The sequence below is a fragment of the Thalia democratica genome, chromosome 2 (assembly GCF_965202585.1).
Source record: "Thalia democratica chromosome 2, ktThaDemo2.hap1.1, whole genome shotgun sequence".
Lineage (NCBI taxonomy): Eukaryota > Metazoa > Chordata > Thaliacea > Salpida > Salpidae > Thalia > Thalia democratica.
This window is the reverse complement of record NC_139166.1, coordinates 43,165,950-43,188,629: the sequence shown is the minus strand read 5'-3', so window position 1 is coordinate 43,188,629 and position 22,680 is coordinate 43,165,950. Positions and strand designations below refer to the sequence as shown.

At 24.3% G+C, this 22,680-nt stretch overlaps 1 protein-coding gene across 2 annotated transcripts; it reads left to right on the top strand.

The window, feature by feature from the left end:
* The first annotated feature begins 17,538 nt into the window (after positions 1 to 17,538).
* Positions 17,539 to 21,887, top strand: LOC145829242 (carbohydrate sulfotransferase 10-like). 2 transcript variants are annotated; one of them, XM_082936984.1, is made up of 4 exons: positions 17,539 to 17,672; positions 20,153 to 20,353; positions 20,434 to 20,634; positions 20,978 to 21,887. In XM_082936984.1, exons 1-4 carry the CDS (start codon positions 17,571 to 17,573, stop codon positions 21,500 to 21,502), a joined length of 1,029 nt encoding a protein of 342 aa, XP_082793110.1. In that variant the 5' UTR covers positions 17,539 to 17,570; the 3' UTR covers positions 21,503 to 21,887. The 2 variants fall into 2 exon arrangements, with proteins under 2 accessions (XP_082793110.1, XP_082793111.1); XM_082936985.1 differs by lacking the exon at positions 20,153 to 20,353 and having other exon boundaries at positions 17,554 to 17,672.
* The last annotated feature ends 793 nt before the right edge of the window (positions 21,888 to 22,680 follow it).

Here is a 22,680-nt window from a genome sequence, read left to right as displayed (position 1 = left end):
TTTTAATTGACGTCGTTTTAGTAAAATTCTATACAAAAGTTTTAATTTCCATAAAGAATGCATTAGATAAAATATGTATATAAAATCGTAAAAAGCTTCCTCTAAACGTCGTTCAGTATGTGATTAGATATGTGTACATTTTTATACATAATATGTTTACTTAAAGAATTACATAATCTTCCGCTTAAATATTCATCTCTAAATTACGCTCTTTCCGTTTAATACGCCTTTTTGAACTAACAAACTTTTTATTTTGTAGGCAATTTTAAAGTTTTGGGCTGTCATAAAATTTTGAAACTTACACTAGATATTCTTGAGTTGCAAATGAAGCGCAAAAAAATTAAGGTGTTTTTAAATGGTAGTTTTTTGAGTAGTCTTGTTGGAGGGGGCAATAGCCTTTTTTATTTTTTTAGGGGGCCATTTGAAAAAAAGTTTAGGAAACCCTGATCTAGATCTAGAAAACTTATTTTTGCAACTACGTGATATCATTATGTGCCTTCTAGGTTGATAAGTTAAGCCATTAAAAATATTAAAATAAACTACAGTAACCTGCCAACTAGGTACGCCCTGCTGGTATTGTACTAACTTTTTTGCTGGAAAACGTGTTCAAAATACAATATCGTTTTTCTTTGATCACAAAACAAACCTTAAAGTAGTCATAAAAAAGTTCTTTACATTAAAATAAATCATACTTGATTAATTTTCAATATATAATAACTAAAGGGACCAGAAAATAACTTACAAATTGTATATCAAATCAAATATTTACTACAAACATACTACAGTTTATTTATTTAACAAACAGAGCAACTTAATTTAGCATAATCTACGATTAAAATAAAGAATTTTTTTAAAATATTTATATTAAATTTAGATAAGGAAAATAATGAACATTACAATTATCAGTTAGCCTAAGTGACCTAAGATTGTGGTAACTGTCATTAATATATATAAACAATATAAGTAAAAGTAAACTTAAAATTTTTTTAAATATTCTTTCTTAAATCCATTACTACCCAAATCGACTATAGGAACCACAGTCTACTATAAACACCACACCATTTTGTTATTTACTGTTGTGTATTCTACCAAGAAAACCATATAATTGCCAAAAAAACTAAATAATAAGTAAGCAGAAGTTAAATATATAAGCGTAAACTACAATTTTTGAATATACACAATTTAATTAAATCATGATAATTTTTACATTTTTATAAAAATTAGTTATATTTACTATGTTAATTTTGATGGTACAAGGAAGCACAATATAGATTATAAAACTGTTGATTGAATAAAAATATAGTTACAAAAATACAAACATGTTAAACACGTTTGTATTAGGCTTAATGTAGATAATTAAATACCAAAATTTCTTAGGTACGTACTGCCGGTTGGGTACGCACTTTTGCGCTTTGTTAGAAGTGCTTAAGTAGTTGGCAGGTTAGAGTTTTTAATAAACCAAAGTGATTTAAAAATACTATTAATTTTATAATTGTTAAGCATCACCATAAACTTGGTAAATTTAACGACATTATTAATTTTTAGAATATTAGCGTTGTGGAAAACATTTATATACAAACGTATAGACGAAAATAAGTTTTTTTTTGTTTTTCGGAGAAATAGAGGTTCCCAAGCTATTCAAAATCTAACTAGTTAATGCAGAGCAACTACACACATATATATAATTTTGCTTGAATGTGCTACTAGTGGTTTAAATAAGTAAACTAGGTTTGCCGCTAAGTCTGAAAAAACAAAAGTCAGAAAAAAATAAGGTTTTTGAAAAAAATCAGGAAATTTAATATAATTAAGCTCTTAATAGTGAAATTTATCATTACTAAAAACTGCGTTTTGATAGTGTTATCTTCTAAATATTTCTAAAAGCAAATGAACTGTTGTTTAATCTGTATAAAAATTTATAAAAATTAAGATTTAAAACTTTACATAATTTCAAATTTTAGGTTATGTTTATTTTTTGAATCGGTTTTATTAAGAACTTGACTTTTTCAGCTCGATCTGTGACAACCCTGGTAAACACTTTTACTTATTTATACTAAGGGTGTGCTAAAGATGATTAAAACGCTTAAAATCTCTCCAAGTTTATTAAACATTTTCATTTTGGAACTTCTACGAACTAACTCTAAAAGTTGTGATTAGTTTAGCTAACTAGAATATTTTATAAGCTTCGTAGAATAATTTTTTTTTCTAATTTTGTCTAAAATGATATTTTAGTTTATAACCTCTATGTACTTTTGCTTTTAAGTTAAATTAAAACTAGTTCCGGAATCCAAACTAAAGTTCCGAACTATACTAGCGTAAATAATCATCGGTTTAATGTTATTTTTTAGTAGGTGTTAAAAACTTTTTTATTGGTAGATTAATTAAAACAAAAACAAAAAAACCAAATAAACGATACAAGATAAAAAACAATAAAGTAGGGTATTTTAATTATTTTCAGAAAAACACAGAGGGCCAAAATAGCGCTGAACTTAAAAGAGATTTTTTTAGTATAAGATTGATAATTATAAACTACAAATAGTAATAATTTAGCTAATGATTATATAAATTGATTTTTCTTTAAACCTAGAAATAAATCCGTTTCATAAAGTATAGGTATCTAAATCCAACTTTTTGAAACAATTTGTCCAGTGAAGAATGAAAATTTTATAGAACTACATTACATATACAAAAAAAGCCTCTTACAAAATTTTTATAAGTTTATTTATAAAGCTCACTTTAAATTTAGATATAAATTGTAACTTTAATAATTTTGAAATGTTTTTATGAACTAAATAATTTTAGTTTTTTTTGGTTCAACAAATAAGATTTTAAATACAAGTATAGAACGCTTACTTATTTTTGATTAAACAAACTGGTACATACGTATGAATTCAAAATTATAAATATACCGTTATTTGTTAGTTTTATGTTTTCGGGGTTAATCACCGGTGGTCATGGTACGGACGTTCAAGCTTCCCAGCTTGAGAGTGGGTCTCTTTTCATGTTTTTTGTGAGGTAACCTATTTTCTGCTCACTTTTCACTTTAAGCTATTCGGATACACTCAATGCGGAAGGTAAACTGTGGCGGATCAACACCTAATTGGCTGAGGGCTGCTCAGCTTAAGGCAGGCAGTGGTTGTTCAGTGGAATTCAAAAATTCCTTCTAAAGAAGAATAAGGACGTTTTAAGGACGTATGCAAGCACGACCTAAGCAGATTGAACAGAAAAACTGAAGAGTTTGAGTTGCTTGCAAATAACCGCGCCAAATGGCGATCTACTATACAAATAAAAAACTGAAAAAAAGGGAATAACAATACTTTAAGAAAACGAAGCAGTCGAAGAAATGATAAGCAAAATGAATTTTATTATTCTTTATTTCTTTAATTTTGTGTATTTAATCTTGTTACTTATATATATTGTTTGTTTGTGTAATTTATTTCATCACTGTGTTTATAATTTTTTAATATTGTTTATTTCTATTCTTCTTTGCACAATACGCATATCCGATTTCGGCTGGTAGCGGACCTATTATTATATTACTTTTAGCATAGTTTTGTTATAAAATATAACTTTGCCTATAATTTTATTTCTTCATAAACTCAAATTTTCTTAATATTTCAACATTTGTAGTGCAACTGTATCAAACTGTGGCTTCAACTCATAAGTACTTAAAATTAGTTTTATTTTTTACACAACGCAGTAAAATCAAAAAAAAAAAAAACTGAAATATATTTAAGTTATCCATTTTTTTTTATTAATTAGACTAAAAAAAATAAAGAAACAAACATGTTTAAAACAAATACAAGCGAGACAAAGAAAAAAAAATTACTTTCGTTTTAGTCGTTTTACAACAAGCACAAATTTTGCTTATTTTAAAGCATAGTAAAATGAATAGTTTCGTAATATTTCTACTAATAATTTCATTCAAACTAGGGGTAACAAAAAGTTAGTATAAAGTTTGGTATTTTGTAGTTGGAGTATAAGTTCTAAAAACAATACTTATATTACAACTTGAAATTTAAAGTGTTAAAAATTATTTCAACACACTTTGTAAATGTAAAATCAATTCATTTTAAAAAATATATTTAGTTTTAATGAAACCTGATGATATCAATGTAACTTTGAAAAAAAAAACATCGTTTATGCTTAAAAATTAACATTTAAAGTAACCTTAGAATAAGTTTCAAAAAGGTAAAAAAAATAATCTCTTTGAAATTTTTAACTTCTGCAATCGTTAGGTAAAAAAAAATTAGTCAAGGTTTTTATTAGACATAAAATGTCGTAAAAAAAGTTGATATTTAAAGTTCAAATACGCATTATTTATTAAATTTATAAACATAAACTAATTACATATGTATTTTTTCTTCAGCAGTTAACTAATTTAAAAACTCTAAATAAAAGTAGGAAACCAGAAAAACTTACAAGTTTATAGAAATGCTATAAATGTAAAAATACTGATAAAATTACTAAAAACTAATAAAAACACAAAAACAGCAACGAAAAGCACTTTCTAAAAAGAAATTCATTGTCTTATGATATAGTTAATTCGGAGGTGTTTAAAAGTCAACTAGTTACTTATTAAAAGGATACACATTGCACAATTGTATATTACTAGTCAAGGTCACTTTAGTGCTTAGAAATTAGCAACTACACGTTTTTAGGATATTTTTTATAAAAACGTATTTACAACTTCTATTTAAGCTATTTTAAGTTATCTAATACTTTTTGCTGTTTAAAGTACAATTAACTATAAGCATTTTAAAAATATTCAAATGAAAATATTTCTACACAGACAAGTTGAAAAGAGGTTTAAAATATAGTTAAGCAATTGTGCTCCACAATAAAATTATTAAACAAAAAACCTCTCAGAAGTATAAATAATCTAAAAGCATAGCTTCAAAAACTTTTAATAAAAACCATTTTTTAAATTGTATTTTAGGCACTGAAATCGTTCTTGTTTCAATATATTTTTTGCTTTTAAAGGTTTCTAATATTTGCTTATGCTGAAACATGTATACTTGAAAAATTAATATAAAGCTTTGGTAATTTTGTAAGTTTAAAGCTATAATCTATGTATAGAACGTTTAATTTAGTTTTGAAAGTAAAATTTTGTTTTATTTTTTAAAATTTTCTTAAATTTTATAAAGTTTCTGGTTGTTTGTTGTATAGAAATTATGTAAAGTAAAGTTTACTTAAATAAATAGATTTTGATTTTAAAAACAAGGTTGTTACAAAAAATTTATGTTTAGCTAATTTTTATTGGTTACTAATGTTTCAAAAAGCTATACACAGTAAATTAATGACTACGTTTTTACTTTTAGTCTCTTAGTATATACCTTTTTACATTATTTCATAGTTTAATTTACTTATTTCTTTAATGTATCTTCTAAATTATAAAAAATATCAAAAATTAATTTTGAAAACAAGCTCGGGTAGAACACATACTTATTTACTAACCACCTAAGTTTTAGTGGAAAGTAAAACAATTTGTATACACACTGTTATGCACAGGTTTACAATGTAAGTAAAGTTGGTAAAAAAATACTCGTTTTGAATGATCTAAACTGTAGTTATGTTCGCTTAAAAACAAATGACTGTTTGTAAATACTAAAGTAGTTATACTATTAAAAATTTAATTTATTTTGTAATCAAAATAATTAAGTTAAAATAATAATTTTTTTGTTTTATAAAAGGGTATAGAGTTAAGTTATTACACTTACTGTAAACTATTTAATTTAAATTAAAAATCTAAATATTGTATAAATAAAGTTTTTAAAATATAAATTCTATTGTATTGTTGAAACTATAATTAAAACTTTAAAGTTATCTTATATAAAGAATATAGTAAAGGAAACCTTTATTCTTTAAACTCAAATATTTATTACCTTGATATTGATACTAAAATATATATGACATATAGTGTAACTAATTTTATAAAAAGTATGATTTAAAGCTTGTAAAAAAAAAGTATTTTTTAAACTCCATGTATAACTACTTTTCTTTTGCAGACACGAAGTACAAAGAAAATGACGAAGGAAAATCGTTAAATAATTGCAACCAAACACAATATATGGAAAATAGTAAGTTATTAAACAAATTAGATAGAAAAATTTTGAAGTACACATATGTTGTAGCTAATTGATTTCTTTTTACTTTTAATTAAACTTCATAGGTTATTTGTATTTTTTATGTACTCTAAAACAATAAAAAACAATCTTTTTATTATCAAAATTAAAGACTTAAAATCTTTAATTAAAATAATATTAATCTAGTATATTAATATTTACTAGAAAAAATGTCTTAGGGAGTTAAATCATAAAAATCAAGACAAGAAAAGTCCGTAAGAAAGTCAAAATAAGTTATTTGTGTCCGCAATAGATTTATTAAAAACTGCTTATAAAGTATAAGCCACAAATAAATTTTCTTTAAATATTGATTTTTAACTAAGTGTGTTTTAGCTGTTTGGTGTTATTGAAAGTTAAAGTTAAGTATTCTCTATAAAATTAATTAAGCATAAAATATTTAAACCAAAAACAACCTTTTTGAAAATTGTTGTACGGAATACTGCGTATTAATATTAATAGAGTACTTAATATCTAGACTTCGTAAAGCTATTTACAGTTTATGGGCAGCGAAACGTCGTTAAATGGTTCTGCAGATAAAGAAAAGTTGTGTAGCTTGTCTACAAACATGATAATCATTGTATATTTATTTTTAAATATATTTTACAAAAAATAGTTTAGTTTTAACAATGTAGAGAAATTTAAATTAAGTAGCATAGATACGTGTTATAAAGAAGGTTGGATTCGTCAAAACCTAAACAAACGCTACTTTAGAATAAATATTAAACTTAGATAAAAATTACTTAAAAAATTCGTTTTAGTTTTGGTATAGATTAAATGTTTTTTGTGATTATATAATATTTACTAGTAGTAGTACAGTTTATTGAACGACAAAAAAAGCGCTCAAAATATTTTGTCCTAGGACCTGTAGCATGAAAAAACCTTTCGGTTATCGAGTGGCACACCACTTGGATACCTTTTAACGTCTTGTCCAGGATTAATAGCATAATTCAAGTATAAAGTAATTTATAATCGATGAAAAACTAGTAAAACGTACAAATCAAAAAAAAATTTGAAAATAAGATCTATATTTATGGTTTACTCAGTTTATTCATTTAAAAGCTATAAACTAAGTAAGATTAAATAATACCTGGTTTTTATAGCTGTAGTTTTAATACAATAAGTTTAAAAATCATAATTGTTTGACGATGTAATCAATGATATTTAAAGATACTAATGATAGTGATAGTTACCGAGCTCATAAATATTTATAAACTACGTGTTTAATAACTCCATACCTCTGTACTAGGGTTTGATTTTGTATAAGTTGGGAGGGAGGGGGGCAGTTAATAGTAGAGACTGGTTAGTTTTGCACAAAAACACTTTTGCATGAAGGATCATTTGTGCACGGAGGATTTTGCTTTAATGACAACTTTGCAAGAGGTTAAAAAAATATGTATATATAACCGACCAAAGGTAAAGGGTTAAAAAAAGAATAAATAAAGAAAAAAATACAGACTAAAGAAAAGGGTAAGGGGTAAAAGTGGTAGTAAAAATAATAAATAAAGCTTTAACCCTTGCAAAAGTGTCTTCGTAAAAAAGTAACACTACCCACAAATAGTAAGGGGGGAGGAGAAAGGGGAGGTTTTTAAATTTCGGGTAGTTCTAGAATTTTTTATAAAAGTAACTTACACTGAGACATTCTTTGGTTTGTAACAAAAACTAAAAAAAGAGATGATTTACGGAAAATTTGAAAGATATAATAAATTTTTGGGGCCTGTAATGATAAATAAAAAAATGGGAGCAATGGTTTTTAAACTTTCTGACAAGGGTCGATTGTAAAAATGAGTTTGAAAAACCCTGTTCTATACTTTTGTACTTATAGTGATAATTTACATTAGATAATTAACCATAATAAATATTTTAGCAATACTAATAGTTAAATAAAAACTACGGTATTTGTTAAAAAATAATTTGATGCTTGTAGTTAGTATATGAATTTTCTAAATTAACTATTCTAAGGTTTAAACTGTTATAAAAAAAACTATCTAAATGTTACAGTGATGAAGAATAGTAAATTAAAAATAATATTTTTGAAAAGTACTTATTTGATGCTTTATTTCAAAGTCTTGATACTTAAATAATAGCTGTATTTAAAATTTCTAACAAGGTTATAGTTTTTATTATTATTTTGTTGATATACTCTTAACCTTTATACTAAAAGCTGCTTGATAATGATAAAACTGATAGACTTACAACAATTAAAAAGTAGTCAACTATATAAAAAATATAGTTGATGCAGTTTGGTAAACGTAATTAATATGGTGATTCCATTTAAAATTTTTAGCAATAAAAATTCTAAAGAAAACTAACTATGCAAGTTTAAGAGAGTTGTAAAAAGGTTAAAATTGTATAAACAAAACAATTTACTCAAGCACTCAACAATAACTAATTGAAAACATAATTAATACACTTATGAAATTAATGTGATACTTCAATTAAAAACTGTATAGTGTTTAAAATATTATTAACAGTTTTTACAAAATTTTCATGTTAAGCAATTCAATAAAATTAAATAAACTCAACAACAAAACCTTAGAGTTTGACAAGGATAAGGTAAAAGGCTTAGCTCCATTCTAACCTTAACCACTCTGTCTGGTGATTAATCAATATCTCTATATATACTTTTTTTTTTGCAGATGAACTTGAGTTCAAACACTCAAATGTAATTTCTCATTGATTCATTTCATAATCATGCAATTCTGGTGTTAGTATCTCTTGATACTTTGAATGAACATAAGTTCAAACTTACATATGTTACTATCTCATTGGCTTATTTTATGATCATGCAACATTATAGTAATGAAATAATTCAAGTTTAAATCATGAAAAATTCCCTATTTTATTGCTCTTTTTATTGTCACGCTAAAAAAAAAAAACTTTCCATATAACTAAAAACTAAACATCAAGTAAAATCTTAAATACCTTTACAATTCATAAGTTAACTAAATCTTTTTTTTTAAATTTAACAATTGTTTAAAATTTAAATAATATCAAAATATTTGTTTAACAACCATATAGTGCTAATTTTAACATCAAGAGAATATAAGTAAAAAATAAGTCTCAAGATTCGTGTTTTCAAGCCCTACTAAATTAAGTTTATACTTCTGTTTAAAATTAACGAAATTCAGTTTATTTTTATTTAAAATATTCAAAAATTTTTTAATTTAAAGTAAAAAAAACTACTTTATTCATCTAGTTTATTTAAATAAAGATTATAAATATAAATTAATGAGTTGTGGTACGTTATTATATTGTTCTACGTAAAACTTTAAATAAAAACTTTACATTAAAGTTTCATTAAAAAACTACCAAATTTTATTCATTTAAAACAACTTGCGTTTAAAAGCGAATACTATTTAAGTTGTCAAAAAAAAAAAAAATTTGAGAAAATGAAAAATTAGAAGCGTGCAAAAGTGAAGCTCCGTTCAAAATTGACTGATTGTTTAAAATTTTCGCAGTTCATAAGTATATCTGTGAAAATATAACGCCGTGCGAAAGTGACACTTTGCAAAAATGTCGCCATGGAAATGTAACGTCGTGCAAAAGTGACTCTCCGTGCAAAATATTCTCCTCGTGCAAAAATGTCCCTTCGTGCTAAAGTGACGACCGTGCAAAAGTGTCCCCTCGTGCAAAAGTGACGCCGTGCAATAGTGTCTCCTCGTGCAATAGTGTCTCCTCGTGCAAAAGTGACCTTTCGTGTAAAAGTGACGCTCGTGCAAAAGTGTTCCCTCGTCCAAAAGTGACACCCACCCATATAAAGTATAACTAAATAATGAACTACGGCAGACTTTAAATTTTGTTAAAACAGTAATATATTAACTAATAATAAGTTTTGTAAATAAGTAAAGTAATACAGAACTATACTTAAAGTTTTTTACTAACAAACGATTTAACAATTGTAGAAAGTGTAATTGAATTTGCTGAATACTGGACTAAAGACGGTTTGGTCTGTATAGAATGGATGGTTTCAAAGTACATTGAAAAGTTCAAAGTATTTTATCTTTACTAAACAACAAAGTATTTTAATAAATACTAAATTCAAGACATAAAAAGGAAATTACCTATATAAAATTGAAAAAATAAAAAATAATATATCTTAAAATTATATACAGTAACTTCTCGCATACTTACGCACTCGTTTAGTTACGCACTCTCGTTTAGTTACGCATTTTAGAATTCTAAAAAAATCAAACAATGAAAATTTTAGTTTTCTTTTATATTGCACAAATTAGTTTTATTGTATATTTTTAATTTAAAATATGTTTTTAAATACTAACTCACCTCTCTATATCTATATACTTTGTAAACTTATGTTCCTTGACTAATTGATAAAAAATTAAGTTATACCTCAGTATATCAGAAATTTTGTTAGCAATAAGAGATTAAATTAAAATACTGAAAGAAATATGACTGTGTTAACAATGAAAGTATAATGAAATAATAAGAGTTTGTAACACTAATAAATAATACAGTACTCTTGTCCTATATATGAATAAACATCTAAAAAAGAAATTTTATGAAACTTCCTAGCAAAAAGTAGCAGTGATACTTAATAAGTATAGAGCTCACACTTAAAACAAATCTCAATTGGTTTTTTAGTAAACAAATCACTAATTTTCATTTGAAGTTTTTTTTTAGTTTAAGTTCTTCTTCTGTAACACTTGCTTTACACAGCAATTTGCTAAGTAGAATAGAATATAAATGTTAAGTATCAAATAAGTCAAATATGAGTAAAGATAAAGATGAAATCTGCTTATTATTAAAATTAGTAAAATTTTTCTACAAGTATTATTATTTTATATAAAATTAAATCCTTTTTTTATATGTATAGTTTTATCTTTTGTTTTCATATTTATAAATTAAGCAAACAAATTTATAAAGTGGGAAGTTCTCAGTCTGCTTTTAACTAAAAACAATATAAAAAATAGCCATTATAGTAAGTATATTTGGTACCTCTCGTATCTTTACGATCTCTCGTATCTTTACGCACTTTTCTGTGGACACAATGTGCGTAAATAAGCGAGAGGTTACTGTATATAATAAATTTTATAATTAAACCACAGTTGACTATGAAATAAAGTAAACTAAAAATGATAAAAAAAAATCAATTTTTTAAAGTTTGTTATTAGAAAGCCTAGATTCTAATGAATTTGAACTTTAAAACTCTATCTGCAACTGAAATTATGTCAATTGGTAAAAGGTCAATTAGATGGTATTAGCTTAAAATTTAGATAATTTTAAAAAGAAAAAATCAACCCTTAAAAATAGAAAAAACTAGTTCTTTTTACATTCTATAAGAGAAGATGTTATTTTTGAAAATTAAGTTAAATTATTATTTTAGTTAATAAACTTTTTTAGTTTTATCGCAAAAAGAAAATACTTATATAAACTATTTTCTTTTGCACTTTTTTTGGTTCTTAACTTGATAAATATCGTGAAAAATAGGCACGTATTGATTATAAAGTGTTTATAAATAAGTATATTTATATATATCAAGAAAAACGATTAATACAGTATATTCTTATAACATTTAAAGATAACGCTCTACTCATGCCATTTTTTTTGAACAAGGTTTTTTTTTCATATACAGTTTTTCCGAATTACAACCAATAGAATTATTTTAAACTTTTATATAATTATTTAGGTATAACGTATCATAAAAATAAGTTTATATCTTACATCTGCAAAGCATCTAAAAGTTTTAAAAGCAAAGAAACCAGTAAAATAGGATAGTAGATTACCTGATTTTAAGTTCAAAAATCACCTATAATTTTATTAAAAAAAACATAGAAAAATATATAAGAAAACTAAGATCTAAGAATGCTACTGCTTAAAGCCTGATAACTTAAAAAAAATTTTCAATTAGATACTTATAAGCTAAAATAAAATCTTAAACTATACAGAAACATGATTTTTATAAACTATCTCGTATTATTTAACCCTTTTTTGTTTAGTTCAGAGCGAAGTTGAAACTTTTGATAATATGTGTACATTCAATATCTAACAAAATATTTTAAGTCGTTCATCATTCAATATAAATAGTTTTTAATTAATCAGAATAATTGTATAGGTTGAAGCGTTTAGTTTGGAAACTGAAGAACTTGCAATGGTCAACATCGTTAATTTTGAAAAACAAAAGTTAAATCTCAAAGTTTGCTCTGACTTATCACCGCACAAAACATTTAAAATTTACCTATCGTTGTTAGGCACTAACTGTACTTACAACAACACACGAGTAGTACCTCCAAGAAACAATACAACTACAAAAGCTGGTATGTTTGTTACTGTCCGCAAGAAAATGCATTATATAAAGTTTTTGGACTTATTTAACTATTTCAACAACTAATATTTTTAATTAAGACATGCTTTAACCAAATATTTGCATAAAAATAAGATATAAAATAATATGGCGTAAATCTTAGAGATCCAAACAAGCCGAGTAAAAATAACTGTTTTGGTGTAAAAATACTTTATTGATTAATGGCGTTTTGCTGTACATAACACAAGAACATCTCTATGTAGTCAAATTTTTAAAGTTTAGAAAAATTATAAGTTAAACAGTTTGCTTTGTTTAAAATTGCTTACATAGTTTATAGCATATTGTTGATCAAATAACTAGTTTTATACAAAGTAATTATGTAGCTTTTAAAGAAAATTTAGTGCTTTACAGTAAAAATATTATTTTACTTTTAAAAACTCTGAAGATTATACTTCTAAATTATAATTAACTAAGCTTCTTAAAGGTTAAACTTAGATTTTAAGTGTAAGTCATCCCTAAAATTTTTAACTAATAATTTTAGTTTTATTTAATCTTTGAAACAAGCATAACAATTATTTTTATGTTTGAGCAACTAAAAACACTAGAGTTTATATTATCGAAAGTGTATTCAAACAGTTTATGAAACACATGTTATACTATAAATAATCAAAACTAATGTCCTCGTTTTACTTTATACTAAATTTTTGTTCTATACAAAAATAAATAACTATTCAAAAAATACAAACACGAAAAATTTATAGTTAAAATTATTTCTTTACAGAAATATACATAAATAAAAGTTTGAACGTGTTCAAATAGGTAAGTAAAAATTGAAAAAAATCAACCGTAATGTTAATTGATTGTTTCTTTTACAAATATATGTTTATTTTACTCTTTGCCAGTCCTTTTTAATTATCAGTTTTTTATCAGATACTTTACATACTAAAAATTAAGCCGTAAAAACTTACTTTAAAACTAAATAAGTAAATATGTATACTATTTGTTCATATTACTATTAAGAATATTAATATTCTACTAACTACAAGACAAAAAAATAATTATAAAGCTCTAGAAAAATGCTTAGTAATCTTTTTTGATAAATGAATTATACTGAAAGTGTTCTTTGCGGGCCCAATTAAAAAAAAAAGATGTCCTTCGCGGGTTATAGTATTTAAAGGAAATATTTTAGAAAAATTGATGCATATGTAAAATTTGAATAAACATAAAGTGTGCAGCTCATTTTTATTACAAGAAAATAAATAGCAGATTTTAAAACTTTTATAACAAAAAAGCTAAAACTTATTTTAAATATTCGTTTTATTTTAGCTACGAATCACGTCACCGGCCAAAAACTCTTTTATGTGGCAGTCTTCAGTACATTTACCTCTGCTCTAAAATTTTTAATGTTTATATTTTTTTCTTTAAAGTTTTACAAATACTGATATTTTAATAGCTTCTAAAATATATCAACATTTCGAGATTTGTGATATCGTATTAAATACTGTTTTAGTTGATCAGTAATGCTATACTCAACAGTGGTGGTAAATTTTGGTATAACAATATGTTTTTTTTTGTGTTATAAAAAACAAATTAACCGCATGACTTGATAAATAAAAATAAACTTTATGTGTAACTGATAAGTTTGAAAAACAAAAGAGGTTTACACTATAAAAGAAAACATAAATGTAGTCATTATAAAGTATTTTAAAAATGTTTTTTGAACTTATCAGAAACAGTTTAATCTAACTAATTTTAAATTTAGAAACTGTAATTATTTATTTAAATAAAGGACCGTATAAAGTTAGTAAAGAGAAAGTAGGATTCTAAACATTACTGTCAGTAATAAAATTAATACAATGGACACAACCGTATTTTATGGATTTCATAAACGTAAGAAAATTGGGTTTAACACAGACCAAATTTTGTACAACTTTTTAAAAGTTTTTAGCTCTGATTCATAACTTTATTTTAGTAAGTTGAATGTAAAGTGTAATAAATGTATAAATTCACTTAATATTAAAACAGCATATGTGATATTTAATTTTTTGGTCAATTTTCGTCATTACAAAATTATATTCGTGTAAGCTTTATATATGTACACTAACAAATAGAAAATTTTATAAAAGTTTTACTTGTAATGTTAGTATTTAAGAAATATATTTACTTAAAAGAAAACTACTAAAAATTCTTAGCAATTGAATTTACAGTAGGGGGCAACGTACGACTTAAATCTATAAACATCTGACTTGCTACTTATACTTTAGATTAAAAACAACTTCTATTGTACAAATAAAATTGAGAGTTTTTATAAAAAGTATTTTGAATTGTGTTCCTAATTTCACTTTTCAGTATACAGTAGTGCTTATTAATTGATCATTTGAATACAATTTCGCTTTTAAGTATTTCAACTTTTGTAGTACATCTTTTTTGAACTACGCAACCTGCAAAAACTTATTTAAAAAGTCCGACTCGCAAAGTAAATTTTCTGGTAAATACGTCTTCTAAATTAGTTGACTATTCTTTTATAACATTAAAAAATTGGACTCGGTATGTTGAAAAATAACTTTTTTTTAAGGAAAATTATAGTTTAATTAAAGTTTTATTGTATTATAGAGAGCTTTCTAACTTATAGTCTTATTTTTTTTAAAATCTACTTAAACATTTAAAGCTACTTCATAACTTCGTCAAAAACAAAGTGTTTCACACATAATAATAGAGCAAGATATAACAGAGTTGTAAATCTTAAAAACTTAAGTATATTTTTTATAAAGTTTTATTTTAAAATTAATACGTTCCATGAAAATAGTTTTTTTTTTACCAAAATCCTAAATTCTTATTATCAAAATGTACGACATGTGTTTGTTTTGGTAAAGCTTAAACACTATTATATAAAAAGTACTTAAATAGAATTTAAATTTTCTTACTTCTTAACAAATATATCAAACAGCTTATACATTCACATCTTCTTTTACAACTGGCATTATTCCTATGACATTGCAGACATTTGAAAAAGACAAAGACGTCAAGCTGCTAAATAACATGGAAATATGTGCAATAGCTCTTGGATGTTTTATCTTTTCTAGTATAGTTTTCACTTATTTCTGGTAATTACTTTTAAAATTCGTCTTAACCAAAAGTTAGACTACACTTTTTTTTAGATAAATTCAATAATCTGTACAAGTAGACAAGCTGGTTTGTTTTTAGAAAAATATAACAAACTACATTCAAGTAATTTCGTTAATATGACAAACTAATATTGTTTTTCAATTATTGTGTTTTATAAGCGGATGTTTTTCGGAGTGTAAACCTCTACCTATTTAGATCATAAAGGTTATGATGATTTCATTTAATTTTTCTGAAAAGCTTAAAATTTATCTTAAAAACTACTAGTTTTTTGATATTATTGGCAGTCTTTTTTTCAAAAAGTTTTGAAAATAGTTTTAATAGCTTATTTTTTTACAGGTATAAACGGCGTCAAGAAATGAAGTGTATTATCAACTTAAAGTCTAACTTTAGTAATATACTGTTTAAGAAAAACCAAAAAAGCAACAAAAAAAGATTTCAAAAAGGTTTTTAATGTTTTACATTAGCGAAACTTCAAGATAATTTAAAATTTAAAGTTAACTAAAAATATTTTAAATCTAGTTTTTCTAAAAAAATTTAAATTTAGAAACAGCCGAATTGAATATGAGTATTGTTGAAGTAAAGCCATCCTACACAATATCTGATCGCTATTCTATGCTTCCATTAGCTGGGATACAGGTAAAAGACTGCATTGGAGTTATTAGTAATGAAGTAAAGACTAATCGTTTAACAAATGAGAAAACTCGATCTTGTAGAAGATCTATTAAATATGTAGAAAAGTCTGTATACAAAAATTATAATATTGATGAACCTACTTACAACAAAATTACATCGTTTGAAAGTTGTGATGATGTTTTCAACGAATCATCGTCTGTTATCTGTGAAAATACTTACAAAACTATTAATATATTGAATGTGTATGATGAAGTTTATAATTAAAAATTGTCTAAAGCTAAATCAAACTCTAACAAATTTTTGAAACTTTTGTTGTAATACTAGTCGTAACCTTGTTTGAAATAAAAATTGTCTTTAATTATTATTTACTTATAAATATTAAATACTTAAGTAAAACACACTTTTAAGTTTAAGACTTATGGTCTAGTAAGGGCTTTAATGACAAACTGATATAAGAATTTGGGAAAACCTAAATACCTATTTTTTGAATAAAACAGGACTTAAAAAGAATAAAATAAAAGTTTTTGAATTTTGATAAACAATCGTAAACTATTTAATTTTTGTACATATACAATAATATACCCTATAAAAACCTAATTGCATAATTTATTTTACGTTCAAAGTTACTTACTAAAAAAGAGTCAAGGTCAAGTTACACAACGAAAAATAAAATAAAAATACGTTTATATAGTAAATACTTTACGAGTAACCTTTTCTCAAAAACAAAAAATGGTTAGAACCATCAAAAAAAATCAGTCTCAGTCTTATACAAACGCTTAGAAGAGATCTTTCGTTTATTTAAAAACAAACATTTTCAATTCTTATTCAAATGATTCTATTAATCTGTCCTTTGTTATTCAAATAGCAAAATGTTTTAAAAGTTTATCGTTTTTTCAAATAATTTATCAAATTAAAAAAAGTAGCTATTTATACCTTTATAAAAAATAGCTAGTCTAAAATTAAAAACATAAAGAAAAACGTAGGCAAAAACAGTTGTACTACTTTTAAGTTTTGAATTGGTGTATGCAGATAAAAGCTTGTACCAGAAACTATAAGTTTGTAGTGCAAAACATATAAGCTCTAGATTGAAATGTTTTGTTTTTAGTTTGAATTAATTTATTAATGTAAATATAAATAAATTATAAAGTAGAATACATAAAACTAATAAAAATGGTGAAGAATGAAACTTCGTATGTTTGATAAAATATTTCAATGGAAGCAATCATTTAGGAAATCTAGGCTTTTTTTTGATTTGAGTAATAGGCTAAACTTTTATTAAATAACTTATTTTATTTGAACTGGTTGTAAGATGCCTCAGGGTAACTGATTTAAACGAAAGTACGTTTTTAAATTTTTCATTGTTGAATATCAACTCGTTATTGGCACGTGTAAGACAACTTTGTTTTACTTGGAATGGTAGTTTTTGTCAGATGTTTAAAAAACTTGACATCAAATTAGTAACTGGATTTTTATTTGGGATAGTTTTCTCAATTTTTATTAAGTCAGAAAAAAATTATGCTTTCCAAAATAGAGTAAGTAAATGTTTTCAGTAATTGATATATGTTTTTTCATTTTGTTTAGCTACTTTAAAATGTTTCAAATCGTAGTTTTATTTTTTTTAAGTTTTTAAAAGCTTTCTTTAAACTTAAAGTTAAAAAAATGCACGTTTAGTTTTTTTAGTTTGTATATGTGTTTTTATTTACTGGCATAAGTACTGTATTTATGCCTAATTTTAATAAATGAAGTTAGCTACAGTTTGGTGTACTTTTGACATGATATACTATAAAAGAATTAAATAAGTAACCTAATACAAATCTTAGCAAACTGTTGTAAAGTATTTTTTGGTATAAACTATATAACTCATTAGAAAAAACGCATATAACTATTTTAAGATAATATTAAAGGTTTAAAAAAAATATTTATTATCTGTTAATATTTAGCTACTTTAAGCTTATAAACTTAGTTAAAATTTTTTGTAAAAACTAAACAATTGCAAATGTTTCACTAACTTTATTAGCTTTTAAATAAACCAACTTCTATAAATAGCTAAATAAAAAAAAAACAAAAAACATAAATTAGAACGTTAAACTGTTATCTAACTCTTTTTGAAGGTATTAAGTCAATTAGCTTAAAATACTTCTTGATAAATGTTTAATATCTGGTTTTAGTTATAATTATGACTAGTTAAGATAAAAGTCAACTGTTCAGAACTACCGATTAGTCAAAGTTGTAATTTCTATTACATACTTTATTTTAAACTTATTTTCTAAAACTTACAAACTTACAAGTTATTACACTACAATACATTAAACTATTAAGAAAACAGTTTTATTTTTTCTCTCTGAATAAGTTTAAACTGATTAGGTATAAAGGATTTGTTATTAAAAAATTTAAAAGTTTAATACATTTGTTATGTATTTTTAGATCGAAAACTTCTATTTAAGTTTACGTTATCTCAGTTATTGTTTATCTACTAACTTTATTTTATAGCTATATTTTTAAGTTGAGTCTAAACTTTTAAGTTAAATTTATACTTATCTATTGATAACTTATTAGTTTTTATTTTTTTAAACGTGTTTAAACAACCTTAAATTAGATTTAATAACAATTTTTTTGTTAAGACTCGAACTAAAATGATAAAAAAAAATGTTTTAAATTTACAAACATTGCAGTATTTTAAAAACAAAATATGTGTATTAGAAAAAAGATGTTAATAATTATTTACAATACTCGGTATAAAAACCGTACAAAACTACTTAAATGTCGTTGACTTAAAAAGAATGTCTAGATTAAGACACAAAAGTTTTAAGTATGTAATATAGTTAACATAATCGTTTGACCGTACTTGATCAACCCCCAAGCTTTCGTTGGACTGATACCACGTTTCGTTCCTACTAAAGCTCGACAGTCAGTTGCAACTGAAAAATCTGCAATCGTCACACTACATAAATGTTTATTATAATTAACGATGTAGTAACCGTTTGCTAGTATGATCAGTGACGTCAGTTTTGTTCCTGTGCCGTGCAAAGTTTAATACATTGTCCACTTGTGACTGAAGATTTTTTGATTTAGACTGACTGACGAGTTTCAATAAAGACGAAACAAGTTGCTCAGTCTACCAAAAACTTGTGGCCTGATCATCGAAATGGTATGGTTAAACCTTTTTTTAACACTTGAGCTTGTCAAACGGCTTACAAAAGTCCAGGCTAAGGCTTTGTAATACTTTTGCCGATGCTTTCTTTGTATATATACTATAGTAACATTTAAAATATTTTAAAATAGTTATTATAAATTGTTAAAATATTGTTAAATTTATTTATGTTGTTAAAATAGTTATTATTAATTTAAGTTATACAAAAAATTTTATGTGATTTTAATAATGTTTTTGTTACCATTAAAAAACTGACTAAAATTTTTGAATATAAATCAATGTCGAAACTTGTTTTTTTATTTTTACGACAACATTTTAAATTACTTCACTATTTACAAATAACGTCGTTTAAGTTGTTTCGTTTGAATCTTATGTCAGCATATATTATTGATTTTAGACTTTTAAACTTTTGTTTTATAACTTTAGTTTTCTGACCATTATCTAAATTAATAAAAATTTATATAAATAGTTTATAATAAATCATTATGCTTTTATAATATAAGAGTAAAAATAAAGTAAAGCAAAAATCTCAACATTTATATAAGTATAAAAATTATTTAAGTAGAATGTTATTAAAGTTTTTACAACCAAATATCAATATGTCTTTTACTTACTTTTTAATTGAGTTAAAGTACCTTTATGTACTATGTTTAATAAAAAATTACAGTTTCCAAAAAGAAACTATTAGTTTTAAGTTTTAATTAAACTAACACCAAACATTTTCCGTTTTAAACAAAGTTAACAACTACATTTTTTAAGCAAAGTTTAGAGATGAACAAAAGTAATTTTTTGTTTAAATAAAAGTAGTCAGCTAAAAAACTGCTTATTTTACATCATTATATTTAATCCTAATGTTTATAGGAATTAACTCAAGGGTCCAGTTCATTAGAAAACTATTTAGGAAGTAATCATAGTATCTACGATTTATACATTTCAACCTTAGAAGACATTCAGGTTGAAAGAGAGAATGCTCTTAATTTAGCTTGTACCAAAAAAATTCCTTATGTTTACCAAGACAAATCCTTACCAAACAGAGATTCATTGTACAACAACAAATACAAAGTAGTTTTGTATATTATAAGTAAAAACTTTTTTTAATGCCTTTTTCCGGTGTTTTTAACATGCTTGTGTATTTGTTACAGTTTACGATATGTCTCATGCAAAAAGTAGCCAGCTCAAACTGGTTAAGAGCAGTCATGGTAGCTGATGGATTTTACACCAAGCAACAAATGATGAAAGACATACGAGGAAACGATGCGATAGACTATGCTTATAAACATCGTTCAATTAAGTCTATTAACTCAAGCTTAGAAGAAGGACTTCTATGGAAAGAATACTCAAATGTTAATCATATAATTGTAGTTTTATAAATGTGTTTAAAGCTAAGTATTCTCAACTAAGTGTTTTTTATTTTACAAATGAAAGAATAAAGTATACGAAAACCTGAAAACAATTTTTTCAACTTTGTTTTTAATAATTAAAAAAAGCTAATGAAAAAATACCCTTTACTAATAAGTGTTATAGTAAAAATTAGAACAGTTTATCTTAGAATTTAAAGTTTTTAAACAAAAAATTAATATCTTAAATTACTTTAGATCAATTATATATTTAATAGCCAAGTTTGAAATAAGTACAATAAAAACTAATACTTATTATCAAACCATAAAATAGAATTTACAATGATAGATTCTCACTGTAAGAAGTCCTATGGAACGAATTGTGTCTGGTTATGAAGACAAAATGGTTACGTCAACACCTTACTACCAAAAAATTGCTGACTATGTAGAAAGTAAATACAGAATTAAGAGGTACCACACAAAAGACAGATCAATTCCTTTAACCGGTGTACCAACATTTGAGGATTTTATTAATTTCCTTACCGATACCGAAAACAAAAAGTACATAAACGATCTGCACTGGGTTTCTTATGATAAAATTTGTAACCCCTGTATGTATAAATATAATTTTATTTTAAAATTAGAAACTCTTCAACAAGATGCAATTTTTTTAAGGGAAAAGTTAAAAACTAAGCCAGAAGACTATTCTTTGATCATTCCTACTTATTCACATCGAAGAAAATCAGACGCTAAAATTTATTTTGATACACTTCCTGATCTTTTGATTAAAAAGTTTATAAAACTTTTTCAGTTTGATTTTGAAGCTTTTAGTTATGAAAAACCAAGCATTAAATATGGTAGAATACCTAGGTAGCATAAGTTGAACAAGAACAATTAAGTGCTTTAATTTTTAAACTTAGTATAGAAAGACCTTTATACTTTTTAAGTACTATTAAGACAAAACACTTTTTTATTATCAAAATATTACAATTTAAAAAAGCTTTCTGAATAAACATTATTTCATTGTCAAGAAATAACTTAAATACCCACAAAATAACTGAAACAAAAGTGTCGTGATGATTACTTGTGTTTTTTTATCAAGTACTTAGTTTTACTCTGATTATGTTGCTACAGTTATTTTGTGAGTATTTAAGTTGTTTTGTTACAAGGGAGTGTGTTAATTTCTAAAGTTAGCTCAAATTTTAATAAAATTTGATAATGAAAGAAGTTTTTGTCTTGTAATGGAATGGTATTTAATTTACAAACATATTTTTACAATAAAACTGTTTACAGCTCATAGCTTAAACATATTTAAGCTGTAAACAGTTTTATTGTAAAAATTCTTTAACTTCTTTATTATGTTGCAAACACACTGCTTTTTGGTATACAATTTTTTAAGTAAAAAGTATATAAAATAAACTTCCTAATATTTTTTTTTGTTGTTTATAAATTTTTGTACTTAAACAATTACTTTTAAGTTTTTTAATTTTGTTAAAGTTTATCATTTATTTATTGTCATATTTCAAAGTTTGAAATAATGTCTTATTAAATTTAAGAACGCACAAAAATAATAACATTTCAGTTTGTAAATATTTTTTGTATTTTATTTTTAAACTTCTTTTATTTATACAAACTGTATTTCTTTTTTTATTTTGGTTATGAAAGTAAAAACTATAATTTTTATTTATTTCATTCTTAAAAGTGTTAATATAAAAGTAAATGTAATCAAATTTTAGTTGCAACTACGTTGTCAAAGTAGTTAAATGCATTTTATTTTGATGCTGTTTTTATTTATTTTGAAAATTTATATTTAGTACAACTAAAACTTAAAACTTTTAAAGTTAAGTTAAAAAAAAATTGCTATTTGTTTCTTTTACAATGTCTTTTTATCATACTGTTTCAATATAGTTATACTTTAGAAAAACTGCTGCATGAAGAGAACATTTGGTGTGTAATCTGACTGCAAGGATCTAGTTATTCTTTAGTTTTTATAATTGAATCTATTAAACTATACAAAAGATCTATTTATATATATTTTTTTTTTGGAAAAAG

Excerpts from the sequence above, each read along its gene's own strand:
- LOC145829242 (XM_082936984.1), top strand. The coding sequence starts at position 17,571 with ATGTTTAAAAAACTTGACATCAAATTAGTAACTGGATTTTTATTTGGG. Across the intron at positions 17,673-20,152 it reads ATTATGCTTTCCAAAATAGA|GAATTAACTCAAGGGTCCAG; the intron begins GTAAGTAAATGT and ends TAATGTTTATAG. Across the intron at positions 20,635-20,977 it reads TATGGAAAGAATACTCAAAT|ATTCTCACTGTAAGAAGTCC; the intron begins GTTAATCATATA and ends TTACAATGATAG.